The following is a 22,731-nucleotide window of genomic DNA, read 5'->3' on the forward strand; positions in this document are numbered from 1 at the left end:
TTGTATAAAATTGTGTGGCAACCCTGAGATTGTAGAGCAATTTCTTTTATTTAAAATCATGTTGTATGTTACAATGTAAGTTGTAAATTTGAGTTCCCAGCAGTCATTAAAAAAATAATATAAACAAGCTTATCATTTTAACTTATTTCGTATAAGGACTGTTTCTTTATTTACAAATTATTTTTACCTTTTTTAGTAAAATACAAAACTGTTTTTCATTTTTTTAATTGTTTTGGAAGTTCTTTAGTTAAATGGCAGTTATATTTGTTACAACGAACATAAATAGACAGTTCTTTCTTTACAGCGTTATGTAACCTGTAACTGAGTTAATATATGCATATAGCATGTTATCCACAACTCACAAATGGAAGATATAGCAAGAGAAAATGGGACAGGTGTGGAAAGTCCACAGAGTTTTAACACTGAATCAGAATACAGTATTATAAGTCGTACTCCAGGTAAAAAATTGTGTTTTTGTATTACTGATGTTAGGCTGGTCATTAATAACATACATAAAGGAGTATGGTATTATACAAAGTTGTGATAAGCACTCTTATAAACTAATTTTTCCAGATGAACACCCGAAATCCGTGAGAAAGTTGCTTAACTTGATGCAATCATATAGCTTTATGTAAACTCTGCTCATGCAATTAATAAAAAGAATAACAATGGCATTTTCCATACATATATCGCAAAACTATTACTGAGTCATGCAAACTTGTAGTCTTAATCAATTGTTCAGTGTTCATGTTTTTTTCTGTTCTTCGAATGACTACTTTTGTGTGTTTTCCTGATCACAAAACTATAGGACTTGACTGGTGCTTAAGTATCACTTATTTAAAATCTGTTTATATATACAATTTAATAAATATTGTTCCATTTAATGCGGTTTTCCATTTTCTTTATATGCTGCTGTTTTTTAAATATTTATATATGTAGTTATACCAACTTAATTTTTGTTCAATTTAGATGCTAATTCTTACCTTTCAAGTCAACTTCTATCTCAAGTTCCTGGATTTATAGGGTAAGTGTAAGTTTAGTCACCATGAAATAACTTCATCTGTAAAGCTGCGTAAAATAATTTCCTTGTAAGGTACTTTTTGGTTAAAGGGTTCTAACACTATTGCCAGTAGTTACCTACCCAAGATTCATAATTTGATTTTAAAATGGATAAAAATATTGCTTACTACGTTCTTTATCTATCATACTAAAATAGCAACATAAACTTTCAACAATAACAAATTCAACCATAGCAACCGCTCCATATTAACTGATTACCCTGAGGGCATTTTGGCAGACTGGCCATGTCATTCTTTTATGTTACAGATGAGTGTTGTAACCCTGTAAGATGCCTAGTCAAATTTGTCACATGTTTGATGGTAATTGCCCAACAATTTGATTATAAATTTAAGTTTTATGCCTTTATTTAGGTAAATTTTAACTTTTTTGTACAAAACTGTAAATAGTGAAAAGAGTTTTATATGAGATTATGTATAAGCTGTATGACAATGTTTCAGAGTTCCGTTGTCTTTTCACAATGTTTGACAGTTCAGTTTTTACCTTAGAAGTGTTTCACTTGGTAATTCAGTTTGTTTAAAAGCTTTAATTAAAAATTTATACAAAACAAAGAGCAATATTATAAATGTGAGAATTTTACCCTCATATTAAAGTTACAAAAACTGTAAAAAACTTTTGTAGCTTTCATAAATCCAAAGCTACATTGTTTCGGGACACATATTGTTTTTGGGGTGTTTTTGTTCTCATTATTTTTAATCATTGCTAGTTTTAAAATAACAATATTGAGGTTCTTACCTGTACAATCCTTACCTTATTCTATTAAAAGAGGTTTCTAATTATATATATGTATTAAATAGTTTCAAGGGGTTTCAAAATGTCCTATTTTTTATTCGGAGAAGCTATTGATGTCCCTTAATGCAAATCTAAGTTTTAAATTCTGTTAAATATATAGTTCCTCCGTTGATACCAGTGCTACATCTGAGAATGAGCACTTGTACATGTCGCACCATGCACTCGCCACTGCTTACGAGCACCTCAAGATAAAGTTCAAGAATCTTGAACTGACAAACCGAAGCTTGCAGAAACGAGTGTCTGCTTCGTCCAAGCGCGGAGAAAACGGCCTTCTGGTAAGCTTTGACTAAGACCCTGAACTATATATATCCCACAAACTTACCCCAAATTCTCAAAATAATTCAAATTGGGTCATTTTGCAACAATTCTTAAATACTTTATGACAGGGCATCTCAATGTTTTTTTTTCTAATAAATACTTTAATGTTCTAGATGTTTAATGACCCTTTAAAAGTTTAAACCAAAAGAGTATTTTCTTAAACTCAAAATGTATTGTACTTTTGCAAGTTGGCAAGCATGTGAATTACTATCTTTTAGACAGGCACTTGAAATGATAAACTTCATTGCTAAATGTAAGATGCCGCAGATTTGGCTTAAGGTTTTGTTACAACAACTAAGTTCAGATGGTATACAATTTCTTAAGAATGTTCTACTTTTTTACCTGTGTAATTTTTCAGTCTGCCTCTGTGATGAATTCACATGAGAACAATATCACCAAAGCGTGGGAGGCCTACACAGACAAGACAAAGGAGTGTCAGAAACTTCGAGATGAACTTCGTGCCACAGAAATGAAGCTTGCAAAATCTGAGGTAAATACTTTCCTGAGAAAAGGTGCTGGCCAACCTATGGTTGAATGGACATAATCGTGTAATTTAATAATTCAAATAAACTGAATGTATCTATTTATTAAAAAACACAGTGGAGAACAACTGACATGTGTTGATGAGATATTTATAGTTTTGTTGTGGCTAACCAGCAAGCCCGCCACCCCTTATTGTAGACCTTTTTTCTTTGTTCTTACTCGCTCTAATAAGTGAAACATGACTAGCATAAAAATAGGATACACTGTTTATCATATCGCAAGTGTCATGTTAAAAGCATCTAGAATTGGTATGTGGGTCTTATTTAATGTAGTGTTCTGTTCAGACTGTCATACCCATATCCTAAGTTAACAATTTTTTTTATTTTTCCTGATTGAAAACATTTTTGTACTGAATATGCCTGCAGAATTATTGCTCCGTTTTACTCAGTAAACCAAATAATCTGTGTTTTCATTTTAATATAGCGATAATGGTTTTGTGTTTAAAAAATTATGTAAGTTATGGTTAAGGAATAAAAAGTGTGACTGTCATTAATTATTATATTCAACCGCCTACTTAGGATGCTGCCAGGGACCAATCGTTGCGTGGTGACGTGATTCGAGCTCAGTCGATGCACGACGACTTGAAAAAACGACTTCAGCAATCGGAATTGACCATTAACGATCTGAAACACAAAGAAGAAATGGCTAGAGAGGAACTAGAAAAGGAAAAGGTTTGTAGTTTTCACCATAATCTACATCAAACTTTTGCAAGTATTTTAGCCACAATCTAATACGAATGATAACTTGTTTGGGATGCCGGCATTTTATAATTGTCACATATAAGCTTGGTATAGTCATACTTTAAAGAACTGTACAACAAGTAGGATTCCGCCTACATGGCATGACAAACCCACTTATTTGCCAACCTGGTCACCCAGTATGTTAATAAACGAGGCTCACTGTTGGCTATACACGCCTAATTTTAGATATACATCAATGCTATGGCCACGTCATGTGTAGAATATATACACCTTTACCCTTTAAAAATAAAGTTTCTGTTTACATAATAATCGTTCAAAAAACTGCAGCAATTAGTGTGATTTTTACAGGAATATCAAGAGAAAGTGTTGCGATCTGCAGAAGAACACCACCACAAGATGCAAAGTGAAATTGCAGATTTGCAAAGTCAAGTCCAGGAAAAGGTACATTGCTTGTAGTTTGGAAAATTTGGTCCCTAGGTTGTTAGAATAATTTGCTGAAGAGAAACATGACAAAGACTTCCATGTTATGCAAACCTAAAACATTATTAGTGTTATTAATATCAAAATGAAAGAGTAGTTTATTTTGTGTTATCAGTATTTATTAGACAAATTATCAATATTATTTTCCAAAAAATTCTATAAAGAAATTTTTAACATGTTATCTTCTGATAGTGTAAGGATTGAAACATTAAGCAACATTTCTAGGTAATGCAAACATTTTTATTTGTTTTAAACATCATCAATATAAGAAAAGCATTGTAGCGGCCCTGAAATTTCCCACATTTGTGTCCACACAGTAAACCTTTTTTCTGCTCTCCTTAGCATAGTAAGTTATAGTTTATTTTACAGTGTTGTAGACAAGTCATTTTGAAAGTCAAGTACAGGTCATTAGTTGTCCAAGTTACGTCTCAGTCAAGTCATTATTACAGCAAGTCATCTCCAAGTTAAATCACTCTTATTAAAATAATACGATAAATCTTTAAAATTGGTAAACTCGTCCGATTTGAAACGATAAGTCAACTAAAAATAAGAAAACAACATGTAACCATGTGGTCGTTTTACGTGTAACAATTAAGATAAACATTAATTACTCAATTTTATAACAAAATCTTAAATAAAAACACTTAACATCAACCCAAGTCATTTGACTCAATGACTTAAAACCGAGTGTTGTTCATCCAGCAGTTTTATTACAATCAATCGACGTTTTAACGTTCTATAAAATACGCCTTCACCAGGATAATATTATATATCAAGCAAGACACATTTGTTATAGAACGATAAGTTGCATCACATACAAAACAGCGATAACATGCGATTACAGACTCGCCACAAAGAAGTGATAAAACAAACTCAGAGGCGTAAAACATGTTTTTATTATCATTTACATTCCAAATTCAAGTTATTAGTGATTGCTAGAAAAAAATAAAGACCTTTTTTAAGTTTGATTTTTAACAGGAGTAACTGCGTTTTTAGAATCGCAGAGTCCAAGAGTTGATCAACAACCAAGAAAAGCAGAAGAAGTTCGCCCAGGACCTGTTGGATCAGCAGGAGGCCACCTTCAAGAAGCAGTTATCCGTTCTGGAGGGAAAGGTGATTCGGGAACAGGAGGAGAGAGCGAGGATCGCAGAAGAGCTGAAGCTGCATCAGCAGGAGATGCGCAGTTTCCACAACTCTACCGGACTTCCAATGAGCATTTCGCAGCTACATCAACGCAAGATAGATGAGCTGGAGAGAGAAAGCGAAAATAGCAGGTGATGCGCTAAGGCCCAAGCGGTGTTGTAATTGCCATGTTAATTTTATTTAGTGTGTTAAGGCTTTTTTCTTGGCGAGCCCAACACCCGTATAAAGATTACTGACATATAAAACAATTAACAAAGTAAATACGTTACCCCAAATAAACGATAATGTAAGAAACACTTTCACTAAGTAAATGATTACATTCATTAGTCCTGTAATTCAAGTAATATAAAATAAATATAAATACAGTTAATTATAAAAAAAATTGTGTTTCAGTGCCTGCAGTGATATCGACGCTGCCGAACTGGTTTCAGAGCTGCAATCCTTAACGGAGGAAATAAACACGTTGAAGAAACAAGCTTCCATGCAATCCTTAATGCTGACTCGAATCACTGAAGACCCCCGAATAATGGAGTCCATTACAACCTCACTTCAATCCTTTGACTACGAAGCTATATGTAAGCTCGTGTATACGTGCGCAATGTACTTTTAAGGCGAATTTATACTTTTGTTTATTTTCTTTTAGTTTTGGTATTTATAGTGAATATACTGTTGCTGCCTGGCACTGTATTTCTAAAATTGTAAAAAATATAATAAATAAAAAAATATTGCCGGAAGGAATAATTTTAGAATTGTTATTTAGGTGATTTAACATTTTTTGGTTTTGTATTTTTTTGCAAGCATAAATCGCGTAAAGATGTAAACATTGCAGGTAAATTTAGACCTCTAAAGCAGGGGTTCTTAAACTGGGTACATGGACCCCTTGGGGTGCGTAGTTTAATTTTAGAGGGTCCGTGAAGACCTAATTGAAAGATTAGTGCATTATTTATAAAGTGATGTAACTCTTTCTAAAGAAAAAAGCTTCAATAAAAAACGATTTAGCACTAAATGTATTTAGACTTTATTTAATTCCTCATTTCTTGGTATGAAAATAGCGGGTTTTAAGGTCTAATTGTTTTACGACATCAAATTATGATGCCAGCTCTAAAGAGTTCATGTAGAGTTGTTGACCCTGATCCATGCGAACCAAAAAATGTTTCAGGGTTGCGCATTAATAAAAGGTGAATGACCCATTATCTAGTGTGAGGCTACAATTGTCAGGCATTTCTCGCCCACTGTCTGCAAAAATAGAACCACGGCCCAAGCTGTGTTCTGTTTGTTAAAGCATAAAAAGGCTCACCCTTTATGTTTGCTACATATTTTTCAGCCACCAACCACATTCCCAGCTCGCAAATCGTTCCGGTCCAGTGCACGGAGAACGAACCAATGGGAACGGGTTCCGCTGATCCAAGTATTGATCCTAGGTAAATGTGTGCTTTAACAAGGTTCCCCATAACCTACATGTGTTGCACTGAATATGTAAAAATGGTAATCACCTTGATCTTTTTTTTTTTTTTTTTTGTGATATTTTAGTAGTGTCTGACCTAAATTGCTAGCTTTGCTAGAGTATCTACTGTCAACTTCTATGTGGCATGGCCTGATGCCACCAATCAAATATATGCCCGAATTCCATATTCGTTAAGCGTAACTTTGGTAAATAACCTAATATTTTCATGCAATAAAATAACTTTTATATGAATCTATTAGCTAAAACTAGATAGGATTAAAGATTATCATCATAATTGTGTACAGTAATACCTTTCGGTTTAATTTAAGTTGTAATTTTCTGCGTTTAAAATTTGATTAAGAAGCAATGTTACTTTAGACAAATTATGGATGCGTTGGGCGAATCAAGTTACGTTTCAAGGTCATCTTCTGGCGACATAACGCTTTCAAGGTCATCCAATCTCGCTGTATCGAGGTAAACTTTTAATTTAAAGTTCTTTACTGAAAACTTGAATGTGCTGTCGCTCGTTTTACACTGTTATACATAACATTAAAAAGAATGACCAATTTTGTTTTTTTCTAAAAAATTGCTATGGTGCCATTGTGAATATACTGGTTTGTTTTTGTTTAAATATATATAATTTTTTTTCTAAATTGTGTAACAAACGTAGAAAGTTCACTGATGAGTGATGCTTTATTAACGAATGTAAATTTATTATGATTTTTTGAAGACAATATATTTATTGGTTTACTTACATATCGCTACTATTTCCCTGGCAAATTATCCTGTACCGCAGGCACATCCACGCCATCCAAGGCCCCAGCAGCGGCGAGAGAGGCGGCGAGACGTCTGCGCACCGGATTGACATACCGCACGATCCCGCCGCTTTGAACAACGCTTTCAATAACCTTCGGCTTGCCAAGGTCAACGACAACGACTTGCTGCAACACGTGAACACCACTGATGAGGTCGACCCTACCACATCTTACTACACAACCTCGCCAGGTTGGTAAAGAAAACAAAATTGCTATTACAGACAACTTTTTAGTTGAAATGAGCGTAATGAACTGTGATTTAAGCTAAATTGGACCAATAGGTTGTCTTATCTATATAGTCAACACTGTATTCGGACTTAACCAGAATGGAAAACGTTACTTTCCAAATTCAGGTAAATCGGACATCAACTAAATTTTAAAGTGATATTGCTTTCATGGACAACTTTTGTCTGATTTAGCCTAAATGAACTGTAATTTTGTCCTATTTAAATTAAGTTAGACCAATAGATTTTCTTTGTTGTAGAGTCAACACTGTATTCCGATTTAAGTATTCAATTTTAAAGTTTTGAGTTTAGTCATGGTCAATTTTACTTAAAAGTCAATATACTTTTGATTGTAGAAGTATTCAACAAACGGCTGTACTTTGTTGAAAGTAACTTGATTTTTGTTTAAGGTGTGGTTTGAATCTGTACGTTAAAATAACAGGAACAACCTTTCTAAACTAATGACAACTATGTTAATGGCTTGATGGCGTTTTCGTTAAGGTCAAGCGCACTCACTTTTTCCAAGTGGTATAATACTTGACTTGATTCCCTACTTGGCATACGTCATTGCAAACCGACTTGTTTACAGTGCTGAAGTTTAGGTTTGGGTTCACTTCGTTTGCTTAAGTTCGATAACGCTTTGTCTGATGTTTTTTCTCTGTTTTAAAACTGACTTAAAACCTACACTTAGAAGAGACACCTTGATAATTTTTAATTACTGGATTTTACTTCAAATGTTTTCCTACCATGATCTTGCTTGAATCGTATTCAAATTCCCACTCTCCTCAAATTCCCACGCTCGTATAAATAGCGTAACAATTAATATTTCTAGACATATGATCTCGAATCAGTCATATTGACGATTTTATTGACGCTAAAATGACGTAACAAACTCAAACAAACCGCGCGTTTATGACTTTTCTTAACATAATTCGAATTTCCTTCTGTTGTTGAAATCAATATTGGTGGCAAATCACTTTGAAGTCATTTCAATAATTAAAATGTCAAAAAATGTACATAGAAACTCCTTATTGAAAACAGGTTCCTCTGGCAATATATATTATTTTCTACCAACGTTTCGGCTTACTATCCGGCAAGCCTTCGTCAAGGACACACACAAAGCCAACAAGACACAGAGTAAAATCACAATAAGAAAAAAGGAGATAAAAATGTGCGAGACACGTTCAAACTACAAAGCGATGAAACAACGTTCAAAATACAAAGCGATAAGACAACGCGCAATTTAGTGGTTATCTTTTAGCACCTGTCGGTACGGCGCTGGAAACAAAACGTCCGTTTTGATGTTCATCGTATCCGGCGTTCGGTGTATCTGCCAGGATTCGCGAAACAGACGTTTTCGGTAGTCGCTCTCTCTTGCAAGAACAGTGCCCCCATCGAAATTAATATCGTGTTGACGACTGCAATGGGGGCACTGTTCTTGCAAGAGAGAGCGAGGTGCTTGATTTTAGCCTCGGATTCCGACTTTGAATTATCTGCCGTCTTCCTTTTAAATGACTTAACATGCAGACAAATGACTAGGACGACAAAATAACGAATTAAAAAGAAAAAATGTTTTGATTTCGACCTGAATTGAATCCTCATCCTTTGTGCTGTTACAGGATTTATAAAAGATTTCCCTTTGCCATTGGTTAAAATACGAGCTCTTGTGTGTTTAAGAGTTTTCTTTTTTAACACGATCTTTCTTTAAATCAGACCTAAATTCCTCTGTGTTCTCTCTGGGTTTGAAACATATTTCGACTTGCTATTACTACTTAGCGGTTAAAATACGAATTGAAGTTCTTCCCGTTCCGCCGTTAAGAGATTTATTTCTCAACACGAACTGTTTAAATCACTTGGATTCAAATCCCAATCCTCTGTGGTGTTACTGGGTTTGTAACAAATTTCGACTTTTGTTTTTTTCCCTTGCGGTTAAAATACAAATTGAAGCACTTGCGGTCCACGCATTTAAAAGATTTCTTTCTTAACACTTAACTTTCTTTAAATCAGAACTGGATTCGAATTCCCTCCCCTCGGTGGTTCCCGCTTCTTCCCACCGACGCGCCCCCTCCAACTCCGACTCCAACAGTGACGTAACAATCCTGGGCGCGGCCGTCGCCAAAAACCCGCACCTGATTTCGCCAGAAGATGGCGTAGTAGTGCGATACCCTCCCTCAGGTGGGGAAAACTCACAACCGGGAATGGCCGCCATCTGGCCGTCGGCCGGCAAACGGCCCAGTGGAACCAAAACGGCCGCGTGGCCCCCCGGAAACTCGCCCGGGCCCTCTTCCCGGGTCACCCCCTCTTTTGAACTCATTTCCGGTCAGCCTACGTCGTCTAATTATGACGTAACAGAAGAAAGTCGCGACGCCGAGGGAAAGGAGTTCGAAGTGCAGTCGGTAGGTTGTTTATTAAGTTTTACGTGTTAAATGTGCACAGAAAATATTTTAAGCGTAGTACATTCGGCGATCGGATTTCCAAACCTCTCTTTAAAGCAGTGGTTCTCAACCTTTTTTCAGCAGGTGGACCCCTTTAACCGCTTTAAGTCTCTTTTAAGAAAAATATAGCATATGTTGTTGTGTCATTACGAAAAAAGAACGACCTCTTTAAAATAAGAAGCTTTATAGCCGTTGATTTAGTACCAAATAATTAGTAGTAGTCAAATTTTACAAGTAATATTTTAATAAAAACGTTATTTGTAGTTGTAGTTAAGAACAAAAAACAAACAGATAGTTTTATGACGAAACAATAAGAAACTGTATATATACTTCAGTCGTAAGTTTGCCATTTGCCATTTTTGAGTTTTTCTTGCACTTTCATTATGTTTTGAAAACATTACCATGTCTCATCTAGGTTAAAAATGAATTAATTGCCTATACATATTTTATTGACATAAAACAGTTGAACATCCGACACACAATACCACAGTTTGCGCGTGACTAAACACTGTTGTGATTTTGTAACAACCTGGACATTTAACGTCCATAAAATATGAGTTTGGTGATTGAACCAAGCGCTTCTTTTTGTGCCTTCTGGGTTCTTCATCTGCTGAAGGGTGAAGTAAATCTTTGGCCAACGACAGGGTTAAATGAAGAATAATTTACTTACCGTAACGCATAAAATTTTCGAAGATGACGTCCTTATAAGCTTTTGCCACCAAGCTCAGTCTTGGTCAAGTCAATTTAAGCTTATTGTTTGTACAATTCTGGTATTCCAAAACATCCCTACTTTTAATTAATTTACGGTTCCGCAGGTTCGATGGCCGACTAAGCTCCCCCCACGTGACGTTACACTACCCCCCGCACACCCCTCGAACCGACCCACAACCAGGGCTCGGATGGGTGAAAGGTCGTCGTTGGTGAGTGGAGAAATATACTTGAATTTCGTTGGTGCTCTTAAAAAAACTAAAGTTATTGCCAGTATACGAATGTCAAATTAAAAAAATTCTGGTTTCATCTTTTAATTTTATATTGGCCTAGTTGTAGGTGTTGTAGCCTAGGCAGTGTACCACTATGTTAGAATATAGTGCTCTTTGGGAGTCGGGTTCTATTTACGCGTTTTAAATTTAACGTTTAAAATCAACGTTGTTTTTCTTAGTAAGTTTTAAATGCAAAGAAATGTTTTTCGGACTGCGGAAAAAACGTGTTCGATCCGCAAACAAAGTTTTGTGTGGTTTAAGCTACAGAACAAAAAATGTTCGAGCTACAAAAATCCTCAAAGCTCTTTGTTTGTCAGGGCTCCGGGACCTCAGGGTTGAATGGGGCTGCGTTTGGCGCAGAATCCCTTCTGCTTTCATATTAGTTTAGTTCCCAAACAAAAAAATGTTTAAACCACGCGAAAAAACGCTTTACTTCTTCACTACAGTCCGATTTCATTGTTTTGTTTTGTTTAACTGTAGAACAAAAATGTTCGAAACTACAAAAAGTCCTTTTTTTATCACGGCTCAGGCACTTTTGGGACAGCATCTATCCTGTTATATTCTTGGTTTACACCTACAGAAAACAAAAATTGTGTAAAGCATCGCGAAAAAAAACGCCTTTTTCTTCTCTGCAGTCCGACTCCAACTCTCCCGCCGCAGCAGCAGCTCAGCAACAACAGCAGCAGCAACGGGACCGCGACCGTCACTTGCGACGCTCTATGGGGTCAATCGAGGTCATCGGGGAGCCGCGAGTGCCCACCGACGACCGCGCCTTCATGTCGAACGAGCACCTAGACATTCGCGACTGTCCCGTTTGCGGCGAACTGTTCGGCAGCGACGCGACACACAATAGCATGCAGCGCCACATCAACGGACATTTCAGTGAAGACGAAGACGATGGTATTGTCGTTCCCACATTCTACGAGCCCTAGAGCAGCGCGCGCACCGGCTGAAGTGATTAGGCGTTGCTGCCGAGTCTCTCTATCTAGAGCAGTGGTTCTCAATTTTTCTGCGGTTTGCGGCCCATTGAAATAACATTACAAAAAATCGCGTCGCTTGGTTTTATAATACATCGTTATGTGACAATAGAATTAAAATCTAACTTACCCTTATTACAGAATTCGCGACTTTTAATTGTAATCTAATTTAGGAAAACAAAAATGATCTAATTCTAATCTATTTGGAAAAACTGGAATGCTCTAATTTTAATTATCATCTAATTTTAAAGACCTAAACTAAATCTAGTTGTCCAAGTGTTCCTATAGAGCAGAACGCGCACTGGCCAAGGCGTTTAGTCGTTGCTGCCGAGTCTCTAGAGCGGTGGTTCTCAAACTTTTCGGATCGCGGTCCATTAAAAAAGGTTAGAAAAAAATCCTGATGTTGCAATACATCGTTAACGATAGGTAGCCAACACGTCGATCGCGATCGACCGGTTGATCGCCACATTTCACCTGGTCGAGCGCGTCGAATATGTGCTACGTCATTAGTAGCTGTCGCACACAAGCGGAACATTGACCAATTGTTGTCTGCACAAGCATAATAAAGCATTCTTTAGCGTTACAAATAAAAGCTTGGTTATGACTTTTTTGCCAAACCAGTCGATCAGGAGTCTCTTAAAAACATTTCAGTCGACCGCAATCAAACCTGAGTTGTCTCCACCTGATATTTACCAATCAAATTAAAATATAACTTACCCTTATCACACGGAAATACAATATGTCAGTGGTCGGCAAACTTTTGTGTCGCAGCTCAAAAAACTCAAGAGCTATTATAGGCCCACCACGTTAAAGGTGAAACCACCACAAGGGGCGAACTCAATATTTTATTTGCTATTAGGCTCATGAAAATTGCTAAGATGACTTTACAAACTTACGTCATCAAGCACTGATATTCTCGAGCGAACTTTTGAACAGATAAGCAGCAACAATTCAGTCTTAATTAGGGGTTTTCGACTTTGAGTTTTATTGTTATTTTCTTAAATTAGAAAAAGCGAATCTCTCTCCTACTTTAGAATCTCTCGAGGCACAATGGTTTGCCGACCCACACAGCTTGGGAACCACTGCCCTAGTGCTTTCTGATACCTATTTTTTGTTTCGAAACGCGTTATTTGATCCAAGCCGTTTGTTAAGTGAATAAGGTCAAATTAAGGCATGTGATGGTAATTAAATATGAGTCAACTTTACAATATCCCATCGATATGTGATTTGTTGTTGTTGTTGTTGTTGTTGTTTACGTGATATGCAGCAAACTATTAATTTGTTTTCCGATATCGAAACAAAACTATATGTGCTCGAAATTTCTCTGCTGGTGATTTGAAGTTAAATTTATTTTATCGGGGTTTTACGTACAGTGCTAGTAATACTGCAGTTTTTAAGTCCACGTTGTATAGTTGTCAAAAAGTTTGGTCGCTTCTTGTCTGACTAATAATGTATAGGGATATCAAATTTGGAACTTTTGAAACAACAAAAAATGTAATCATGTCACCAAACACTTTCTGAGCTTTATTCTGCGTTAATGTGTACACCCAAAGTAAAAAAGCGAACCACAACACTGTTTGCCACCTTTGGCTGGTTTACTTAATTAAATATTTCATGCTCTGCTGTGACTTTTTTGAAACAGATTTCTTTCAGCGCCTTATCTTCAATATTGAATACAACAATCTACTACAAGTTGCTATAGCGTTCAGGTTTACTAAACATTTTTTCAACATGTACGTTTGAGTTTAATCAATAAAAATCTAAATTGTTTTGAGTAAAACACAGCAATTACGAAACTTTGCTCTAACAAGATGGCGTCGTAGCTTTTGTTGTACATGTACTGTGTGCGGAAAGTTTGTCGCAGCATATAAACTCGACTTTTTGATTGTATTGCGCTCTTCTGATTTAATGAACTGCAAAAAATTTTTCGGATTTTTTTACAACTTTGTAGTGTTTCTGTTGCATTTTTCTCTATTCGTTTTCTAAACGTTTGTTTGGAAATCCCTACTATTTTCCAAAGTAATTTCTGTTTTCATTTTAAAATCAGTTTATTATTCATTTTGTTTAATTAATTTTCTGTTTTTAGGGCTAGGTTTTAATATGTTTTAAAGAGTAGTGATTTACAACGGCCCACTTAAATGTAGTTAAGCTACAAATACTTATTATTATTGTTATTTTTAAATGTGTTTCTTTTCTTAATTTCACGTGATGTTGGCTGTGAATAAAGTTTCATCTGACAACTTATTAATCAAAAGTGTTGTATTGACTCAAGTCAATGAATGACATTACTCTTTTGAAAAAAATCCTTAACTTGGACTTAAGTCATTGAGTCAAATGACTTGGCTTGAAATGAAGTGTATATATTTAACATTTTACTATAAATATACTTTTCTCAATTTTTGTCCGACTTCGGCCAAATAATAAAACCGAATCCGACTCCAGCCAAATGTGCGATTTTGTCGGGTCCTGAGTCTATCAAATACTCTACTACAGCCTGTATTTCACCTATTTACGTAGACTATAACTAAAATAACGTGGAGAGTAAGCAATCCACTCATAGGGGTGTCATCCACCCACAAAACATGGTTGGCAAATATTCCGCCATTTGTTAAAACTTAATACACAATACAGTTTGCCGAAATTTGGTACTGCACATGTACTCGGGTAGTTTTACGTAGGCTTACCCGAGTCAGACTCCGCAGCCCTGGCTCTAATTATGACTTCACTTTGGTAGCTGATGACTTGGACTGGGACTTGGCTTGTTATTTTTTTAAAAGACTTGACTTGGAATGAAGGCATTTCACAAATGACTTAACTGAGACTTAAGTTATTTAAAAAGAACTTGTTTACAGCACTGCTAACCAACCCACATGATACCCGGGATACACTTGTATTTTTTTGGAAAAGTGTAAATTTTCTTACCGTACAAAACACTCTTTATTAATTTTCTGACATATTTTTTGTCTAAAATATGTGATTCTGTCCAACCCAAAAATTGTGTCTACCATCTATAAATCATTCCTCTTAATACCCTTGAAGGACAAATTAAAACGATTAACAAAAACAAAACACGTAAAATGATGAATAAAAAAGCTGTAGGCCTACCGGTACTAGAAGTACACCACAAAAACAACCCTTCACTAAGTGCTATTTTTTGTGTTTCAGAATTTACTTTAGAAGGGTTGCTAGCAGTTGTGAAAAATTTATTAGTAGAATTCAGTAAATTTATTAGTAAATTTCTTCATTAGTATAGGCCTAGAAGTAAACGCCCAGGAAATTTATTGAAAAAACTCTTTAGCGCCCTCGTTGATTTTTATCAGGTTTGCTCAAAACGAAAATACTTTTAGTCAATTTCAAGTAAAAATTTAGTAAATTAATGTAGACGAGTCCCTTAACTTATGTTGGCAGGTCACTTTGTTGGCGTCGTTTGTTAAAGAAAAACTTCAAAAACAGTATTTTAAAGCAGTGATTTTCAACCAGGAACATCGAAAACGTATGCTGCGTAACCCTGAATTGAGTACTCAGCATTAGGCCACGGGACTGTTCCCAATCACAATTACCTTTTATTACGAAATATAGCCGTACTGTCATGACACAAAATATTCAGCTGGTAAAGCTTTGCGACTGTAAAAATACAGTAGAATAATCTAAAATGAACGCCTCTGCTTATAGTAACGGCAGTAGATATGTAACAGTTTATCGTCCGAAGCACCCACTACAAAGAGACAGTTGTCCTGTCATACTAGCTATCGTACTTAGTTTGGTCTGTATGTTAGCTTGGATGAAAGGCGACAAACTGAAGAATGGCTACATTGGTGAGCTACTTTGTTCTTGTTCGCAATTTTTCATGGCGTCTTAATATTTTTAGAAACTCATATAGTTCCTATAAAAGTCTGTGATAAGATAATAAGTAAATTGTTAATGAGAAATGTTGCATAAAAGCCCTTTTTAAGTCTTATATTTGCATTGTTTGCTAAGATGTCAACCCATACCCTTTTTTATTATTAAAGCAAAAACGTTAATACCTTTTTTATTGTTTAAAGCAAAAACGTTTTAATTTTTTCAGCAATGCTGTTCTTCGCTGCCATATTTATATGGGCTGTCCTGACACTGCTCTTCTTTTTCTGCTGCCGATCACGTAGGTACGGTTTAAGCTTTATTAATCTAATTATGTAGTGCTACTGCTACAAACTTAAAAATACAATATGTCTTGTAGCAAATTTTTTTATAAAAAAGTTTTGGGTTTTATTGTGTATTAAAATTGTATTTATATTTGTGTTTAAGCATTAAAAAATTTGGTTGAACATATTGAATTGAATATATGGCCCCCTGAAAGTTCATAACCTTATAGAATATAATTGAACTAAGCCTACTTATATTAATAGCCTATAAAATGTGAGTGCAGTTTTTAGTGCCTTTTTACGACATAAGGCAGATCCTGGGAGGAGGAATCAGTCTATTACGCCCCTTACTATATTTTTGCCAGCTTTCACGTAAATACAAAAAAACGAACTTCTGAAGGCTGCATTTATACTAAGATTTTGTTCTGTTTTAAGAAAATCTATTCAGCCCAAAGACCCCGTGGATACTATGACATGTTACGCCGTGTGAACTTATAAACTCTATAAAAGTGCAATTTTCCTAAGTTAAACTATCAATACTGTTATATCAAGTAATATGCGAATCTCTTTTATGCGCCTAATGTACCACGTAGTCTTTTGCCAATTCAAACCAAACTAACCCAATTTTTTACGCTCTTCGCGTGATTAGACTGGATTTAGCAACCATTCACACACGAGATCGCCCAAGCAAATCAATTGTTTTATAGCATCACGACATGACGTCTCTGTGGCGTCATCCCTACAAAAATGTCATGACCTCCCTTTCGAAACAAAAATCCGCCCCTGCATATAAATATATGTAACCTTTCTTTAACTGTGCGCAAATGACGGTCTTACACGGAAAAATGCCCCTTTCTAATGTTTTAAAATACAATCTTTTTGTGGTCCATTTATCCGATTCCGAATTTCAGCACGCCCAATGTTAGCCAATGCCCTTTTTTTGCTTTACCGTTAGATACGATGACATCGACAGTGATTTAACCAATGTCGATTCCCGTGAAGATTTTGCGATCCTAAGCGGCCCGGGCATATTTCCCCATGAACGGATGGCAGTCAGGTCAAGGTAAGTAACCTGTTTTTTAAATCAGGGCAATGACGTCAAATTAAATTGAGTCCGAGATATGTCATTTGCATTCAATACAACAAGCAAAGACAGTCGAATCACGGTTTTAAACCAAAGCTTAAATTTCATGTGTATTGGTTATATCGAGGTTTGTTCGTTGTTTAATTTATTATTCACTTATCAACGAAAACACTAGGACAGGGGTGGCCAACCAGTCAGCTAACAAAAGCGGCATTTGTTACTTGGTTAACCACAAAGAGCCGCATCTTACACCCATGGAACGAAAAGAATAGTCTATCACTCTATTTCTGTCTTACCTCGACAAACCGTGAAAAAGAGTGCCTTTATTCGTAAATAGACAAATATTTAATTTAGAAGGAGACGCGACGCATTGGATAAAAACATGCACATTTCTCAATATAATGTCATTTATCAAAATGACTTAAACAAATAACTTGAGGGTAAGTGACCCACAGCTGTATGGCTGCACAGAAACCCAGTTTATTATGTTTAGAAAATGTTACTATAACAATACAGGCAACCAGTCCGATTTGGGACCGACAACAAAAATAACTTTGCAATACAAAATCGACACATTTTCAAAACATCCCAAATGCAAGATGACAAAAAGAGCCGCAGAAAAGTGGTTAAAGGGCCGCATGTGGCTGGCGAGCTACTGCGTTGAAAAAGTTTGACAGGCTGTCATAATTCTAAAATGTCGTTCTTCAAGAATGTTTGTAATTTAATTTCAAAAGAAATCTTTTAACATATATGTAAAACACCAGCTCATTAGGTAATGTTTGACTACCATAACAGGAATGTAAAAGACAAGTCGTTATCTTTCATAAATCACGATCCAACAAAATTATGATAAGTTTGGCATGCCTTCTTGAAAAACAAATTGCTTTAAATACAACTATTCTCCAAATTTTATTGCGCGCTGTCAATAAGAAGATACGGTACCATAAAATCATCAGCTCGCCTGTGGATACTGCATTTGTGTTCAAGTCTGACATGGTGACCTGCAATTTGTAACACGAATAAGTTATTTGGCAAAATAACGATTCGCGGCTTACTTAATAATCTATCGAGGTACACTGGTTTACTGCTATACGCAGATTTGGAATCACTGATTTTTATAACTTAATTTCACATGCGCTCATGGACTTTACTGCGGCCACGTCCAGTTGAATTACTTGTTTTATTTTGCCACCATTTTGACGTAAATTGGGACGATATTTTGAAAAAGACTCGTAGCCCTCAAAGCACAATGTCCTAGTTTGCCATTGATGGGCAGTTTTATTTAAAAATCAATTTAATAGGTGTTAAACCGAACATATCGCTTTTTAACTTACCCAAGTGGTTAAAATTAGGGAAGCGGTCCGGATCCGGTAAAAAGTATATGCATATAAAAAAATAAAAAAGTATATATCTCAGTTTTCTTAAGGTTACCTGTTGGAAACGTCCCATAATGACGTACCTTTGGGGCGTAATCTCTGAAAATTTTCTTGCGTATCGGTAGAAAAACAAACTAATCGTTTCGATAAGAAAATTATTCTACTTTTATCCCTCTCACCCCAAATTGCCGATTCCTTACTGCACATTAGTCAATGCAAGTCCACGTGTTACTCAGATTACCGCCAGTGGGGGCGAGAGAGCGTCAGCAGGTCATCGTCACGGTTGACAAGCCACCGAGCTACGAGAAGTTGGAATTCAACCCGGTCGTTCAAATTTCCTCTGACGCCAGCGGCAGCAGCGCCTCTAGCGGTTCTTCTCCGCCTTCTTATGACCGCGTCACCGAAGTTTGATTTCTGTGTTAACCTCGCTATACATTTAATCGACGATAAAAAACGCTTCATCGAATGACGAAACCTTGCGATATTGAATAAACACGAAAACGCAAAACATTGGTTTTATAATCCTAGGCCTATAGGCCCATATGCACAATAATCGTTATTAAACTAAAACATAGAGCTTACTAGACTTGTGGTATCAACCTGTCAGGTTATACAATACTTAGATTTTGATCACAACAAATTATTTTAAAACTTTAGATTGCCCTACCCTTGCTAATGCTAGGAATGTCGGATATTGCGGGTTGTTTTTCGAGAAGAAATCAGTTGTGATACAATAACAGTGCTCTTTCCTACTGGTAAATTATTAAATTAGGAACTATTAATTTAAGTAGTGTCCTCTTCTTTAGCGATGCTATAATTGCCCTACACATATTAGCAAAGATATAGCAAACAAGAAGTATTTTATCGTATTTGTACATTCCTAACCAAAGCAGAGAAACCTGCAATTGCTTTTCCGGTGACAGGCTCGTGCCAACACCGGACTCACACTCAGGGGCATTTAGCATATTTAAAAAGTCGCCAGAGGCCAGGTCACCCCTGTTCTGGAACCTTCGCTTAATCCGCAAACCCGACTGCGGATGCGGTGCTTGCTTGGCTGCCGGATTACAGAACGCGTATTATCAGGTCTAGGGGTCCACGCGGGAACCTTTGTTTCCACGCTTTATATTCTTGTAAACGTTTGATTTGATATAAAAAAGATGGTCAGATGTGCGCTTGTGTTTCAGTTAAAATGGAACCGCTTGGCAATGGATTATACGCTTGAAATATTCTCGTTTAATAGGCGCTTGTTTTGTTCTAATTAGTTTTGTAATAGATTTGCTGGTGGTGGTTACTTTTAGGTAAAAATGAAACCTTTTGCAGAGGAAATAATGTAGGCGATATATTCTCGTTTGTCAGCGCTTGACTATTTACTTAAGAAGGAATTGCCACTGTATCTGTACATGGCTTTTAGAAAGGGTTTAACTGAGATATGATTAGTTTGGAAGTAGCATCGCAATTTTTAGAAGGCTGTGAAGCTAACTGATTGCAATATCTATTTACTTTTAGCCTTTGACACGTACACACACTAAAGGTTCATCGGACGTTGGCTGATTTCGGCAAGTTTTGCGAAGACATCCGGTAAACTTTTAGCCAATCAAAGAAAATTTGTGAAATAGAACCTGTGTAGTATTAAAGTCCGAACGCGTTTGCAAATCCGAACTAAATGTTACAAAAACGTCATGATATAACTTTTGTCGATTTAGGTTTGTTACCTAAGGTTGGGATGTGAATTTATCTCTTTTACAGACCACTATAAAAGTCAATTAAACTGCCAAAGACGCCGATATTTGTTGCTAGCTGTATGAATGAAGTATGAAAATTTACACCAGTTGCAGTTGTGTAATAAGGGCAGACGTTAAAAGTAATCAGCCATCCAACCAAATCATAAAACGTCATTAAAAGTTTACGACATGCAAATGATAAGTCAAGAAGACACGGAAACCGTCCTAATTCTTCCCTCGTAAAATGCCCTCACTCGCTCCTTTTTGCCCGTGGCATCTTTTCCTTTTACTTATTGTTTAATTGTGTATTTCCAGAGGCCCTTTCGTTTCGTACGCCAGACCAGAAATGTGGCGTTTATGTTTAGTCTTTTTTTAATTTTATTGTTTTAAAGGAGCTTGTTTATGGCAAATCAAAGACGCATTTCGCTCAGAAATTAGGTAAACAGTAAATCACGTACAGTTTATATTTTGTACCATTTTGAGCCCGATTTGAAAGGATCTACTTGTATAAGGCATAATCTGAAGAAGTTGTTTTTTACATTTTGGCACAGTTTATTTTCTTGAAAGCTAAGAACTGCTAATGTTATATTGAAATCCAACAATTGAAGCGTTCGAACGGTATTTTGCATATTAGGTATTTTTCAAATACGATGCAGTGAAGTTCGCCACAACTATTTATCCAAACAAAATGTTATGGTCAACTTGTGTATAGCGTTTAAAAAAATTATTTGTAAATGATTTTTCACGTTCCGTTAAAGCGGTATTGCAAAATGCTAGACTAGAGCAAAAACTTTATGACAGACCAGAAATTAAAGGCAAAAAAACATCGCACAAATTTCTCGTTTAAAAGTATTTTGCATCTCCACTCTCGACACAAAAAGGCTCGAGCGGCCACGCTTTCGGAAATTTTTCACTTGTGCTAAATGCACGACATATTTACAAGCAATTGGTCCGGGTCTGTGCCGAGCTGATCGGAAACAATCCAGTTCCAGAGTCGAGAGCGGTGCCTGGGACAAATTAACAGATGACTTTGCGCGAAGTCGCTGGAAAACCTTTTCATTGAAGCCAGCAGCAAATAAGAGTTTATTTCCAGAAGGTCCAGATTCGAGCTAACGTGCAAGGTCGCGGCAATTTGGCAGCGCTTTTGGCTCTAGTTTGCGTGGAAATCGGCAATTGTGGCAAATTTGCTGCCTACGTAAAGCAACTATAGTTCATTCATTAGGGTTTCTGGCCCACAATAAACAGTTGAAGGCCGCTTTGGAAGTCTTACACCTAACTGTGTTGGACTGTGCAATAGGTAACACCTCGTTCCCCCATAGGTTCTAACGGCTTGGTTTGAGAGTAAGATCTACGGAAAAGTAAATGTTAGTTATGTTGTCTACATAGCGTATCCTCCTGCATAACGATATAGTTTAGTAGTAAAACACGCAAAATTAACGTTTAAGAGACGTTTAAGACGTTTAAGCTTGTCGTAGATTTCAAACTAAGATCAGCACGTTTTTCAAGGCTATATTCGCCTTCTTGCCGAATTGCATGTATATGCTGCGTATTACAATAAAGCCAATTGAGAGGTTAGGAACGAATTGCAGGAACTGCAGCTCTAGTCAGAATTCCATTCAGAAATATTCGAGTAGACGTAAATAGCATTTTCGTGTACTGTCAATTGCGAGCTGGTGACTAGCACAGGGTAGCACAAAAACGACTGTGACCCGAGAATTCGAAGGACTTTGATACCAATAAGCTAGGTTTGATGCTTGAATGACGAACCAGAGTGTGTAGTTTTGGCAATGCAGTTTGTTGGAATTTTGTGAACAAATTAGGAAAGCTTAAATAGAAATATATATTACTTGCAATTTTAAGTAGACAGCGCCAAAAATGAAATAGATTCTCTTACCTAAAGTTTAAATCGTGATGGAAAAACATGGATGATAAACAACTCACATATTTTACATTATCTTTCGGCGCTGCTAATTCACCCCACAGTTATATAAAGTGCCAGCAGCTATGAGGACTACAAAATACAAACTTGCAAGTATGTTTTTACGAAAAAGCGGTCTATTTTATACGAAATACCGGTCAAATAAAATTAGAGCTCGCTTCGTCGCCAGGTGCGCCGCTAGGTTTTTAGATTACAAGTGCGCCGTGAGGCAAAAAAGATTAGGAAACAGTGGGTTAGACATTTGCATATTAAAGGCCAAAAAAATACATTTTTTAGACATGAAAAAAATACTTTAGCCTTCTATGTGACTACTATTAATCTCATTAAAAAACAACGCAAACATTTAAAAAAGTATTTTCCTTATCTTAAATATAACAAATTTTCAACATGCTTTTAACGGGACGATTTTTCGGCTCTTAAACATCAGATTGAAACTAAAATTAGATCATTTCAGTTTTCCTAAATTCGATCAGAATTACCGAAGTCACAAAAACCTAGTTTTAAAGTAAAATCTGACCTGATAGAATCGCTTTTCCGAAAGTTGAAGAACAGAAAACCAAG

At 36.3% G+C, this 22,731-nt stretch overlaps 1 protein-coding gene and 1 pseudogene across 1 annotated transcript; one reads left to right on the forward strand and one right to left on the reverse strand.

Annotated features, from left to right (window-relative positions):
- The first annotated feature begins 317 nt into the window (after positions 1–317).
- Positions 318–13,528, forward strand: LOC146145595 (uncharacterized). Its single transcript, XM_083389415.1, has 14 exons — positions 318–458; positions 970–1,024; positions 1,970–2,144; positions 2,546–2,677; positions 3,249–3,401; positions 3,780–3,872; positions 4,908–5,185; positions 5,448–5,629; positions 6,379–6,475; positions 6,877–6,972; positions 7,295–7,503; positions 9,545–9,933; positions 10,788–10,892; positions 11,588–13,528. Exons 1-14 carry the CDS (start codon positions 365–367, stop codon positions 11,882–11,884), a joined length of 2,355 nt encoding a protein of 784 aa, XP_083245541.1. The 5' UTR covers positions 318–364; the 3' UTR covers positions 11,885–13,528.
- On the reverse strand, positions 10,370–10,520 carry LOC146145596 (small ribosomal subunit protein eS27-like pseudogene; annotated as a pseudogene).
- Positions 13,529–22,731: the final 9,203 nt, after the last annotated feature.

The sequence above is a fragment of the Ascidiella aspersa genome, chromosome 5 (genome assembly GCF_963924565.1).
Source record: "Ascidiella aspersa chromosome 5, kaAscAspe10.2, whole genome shotgun sequence".
NCBI lineage: Eukaryota > Metazoa > Chordata > Ascidiacea > Phlebobranchia > Ascidiidae > Ascidiella > Ascidiella aspersa.

What these genes read in the sequence shown, in the direction of transcription:
- LOC146145595 (XM_083389415.1), top strand. Translation starts at nt 365, where the DNA reads ATGGAAGATATAGCAAGAGAAAATGGGACAGGTGTGGAAAGTCCACAG. An exon ending in TATTATAAGTCGTACTCCAG is followed by an intron (nt 459 to 969) that starts GTAAAAAATTGT and finishes TGTTCAATTTAG; the next exon opens with ATGCTAATTCTTACCTTTCA. An exon ending in AGGAACTAGAAAAGGAAAAG is followed by an intron (nt 3,402 to 3,779) that starts GTTTGTAGTTTT and finishes TGATTTTTACAG; the next exon opens with GAATATCAAGAGAAAGTGTT.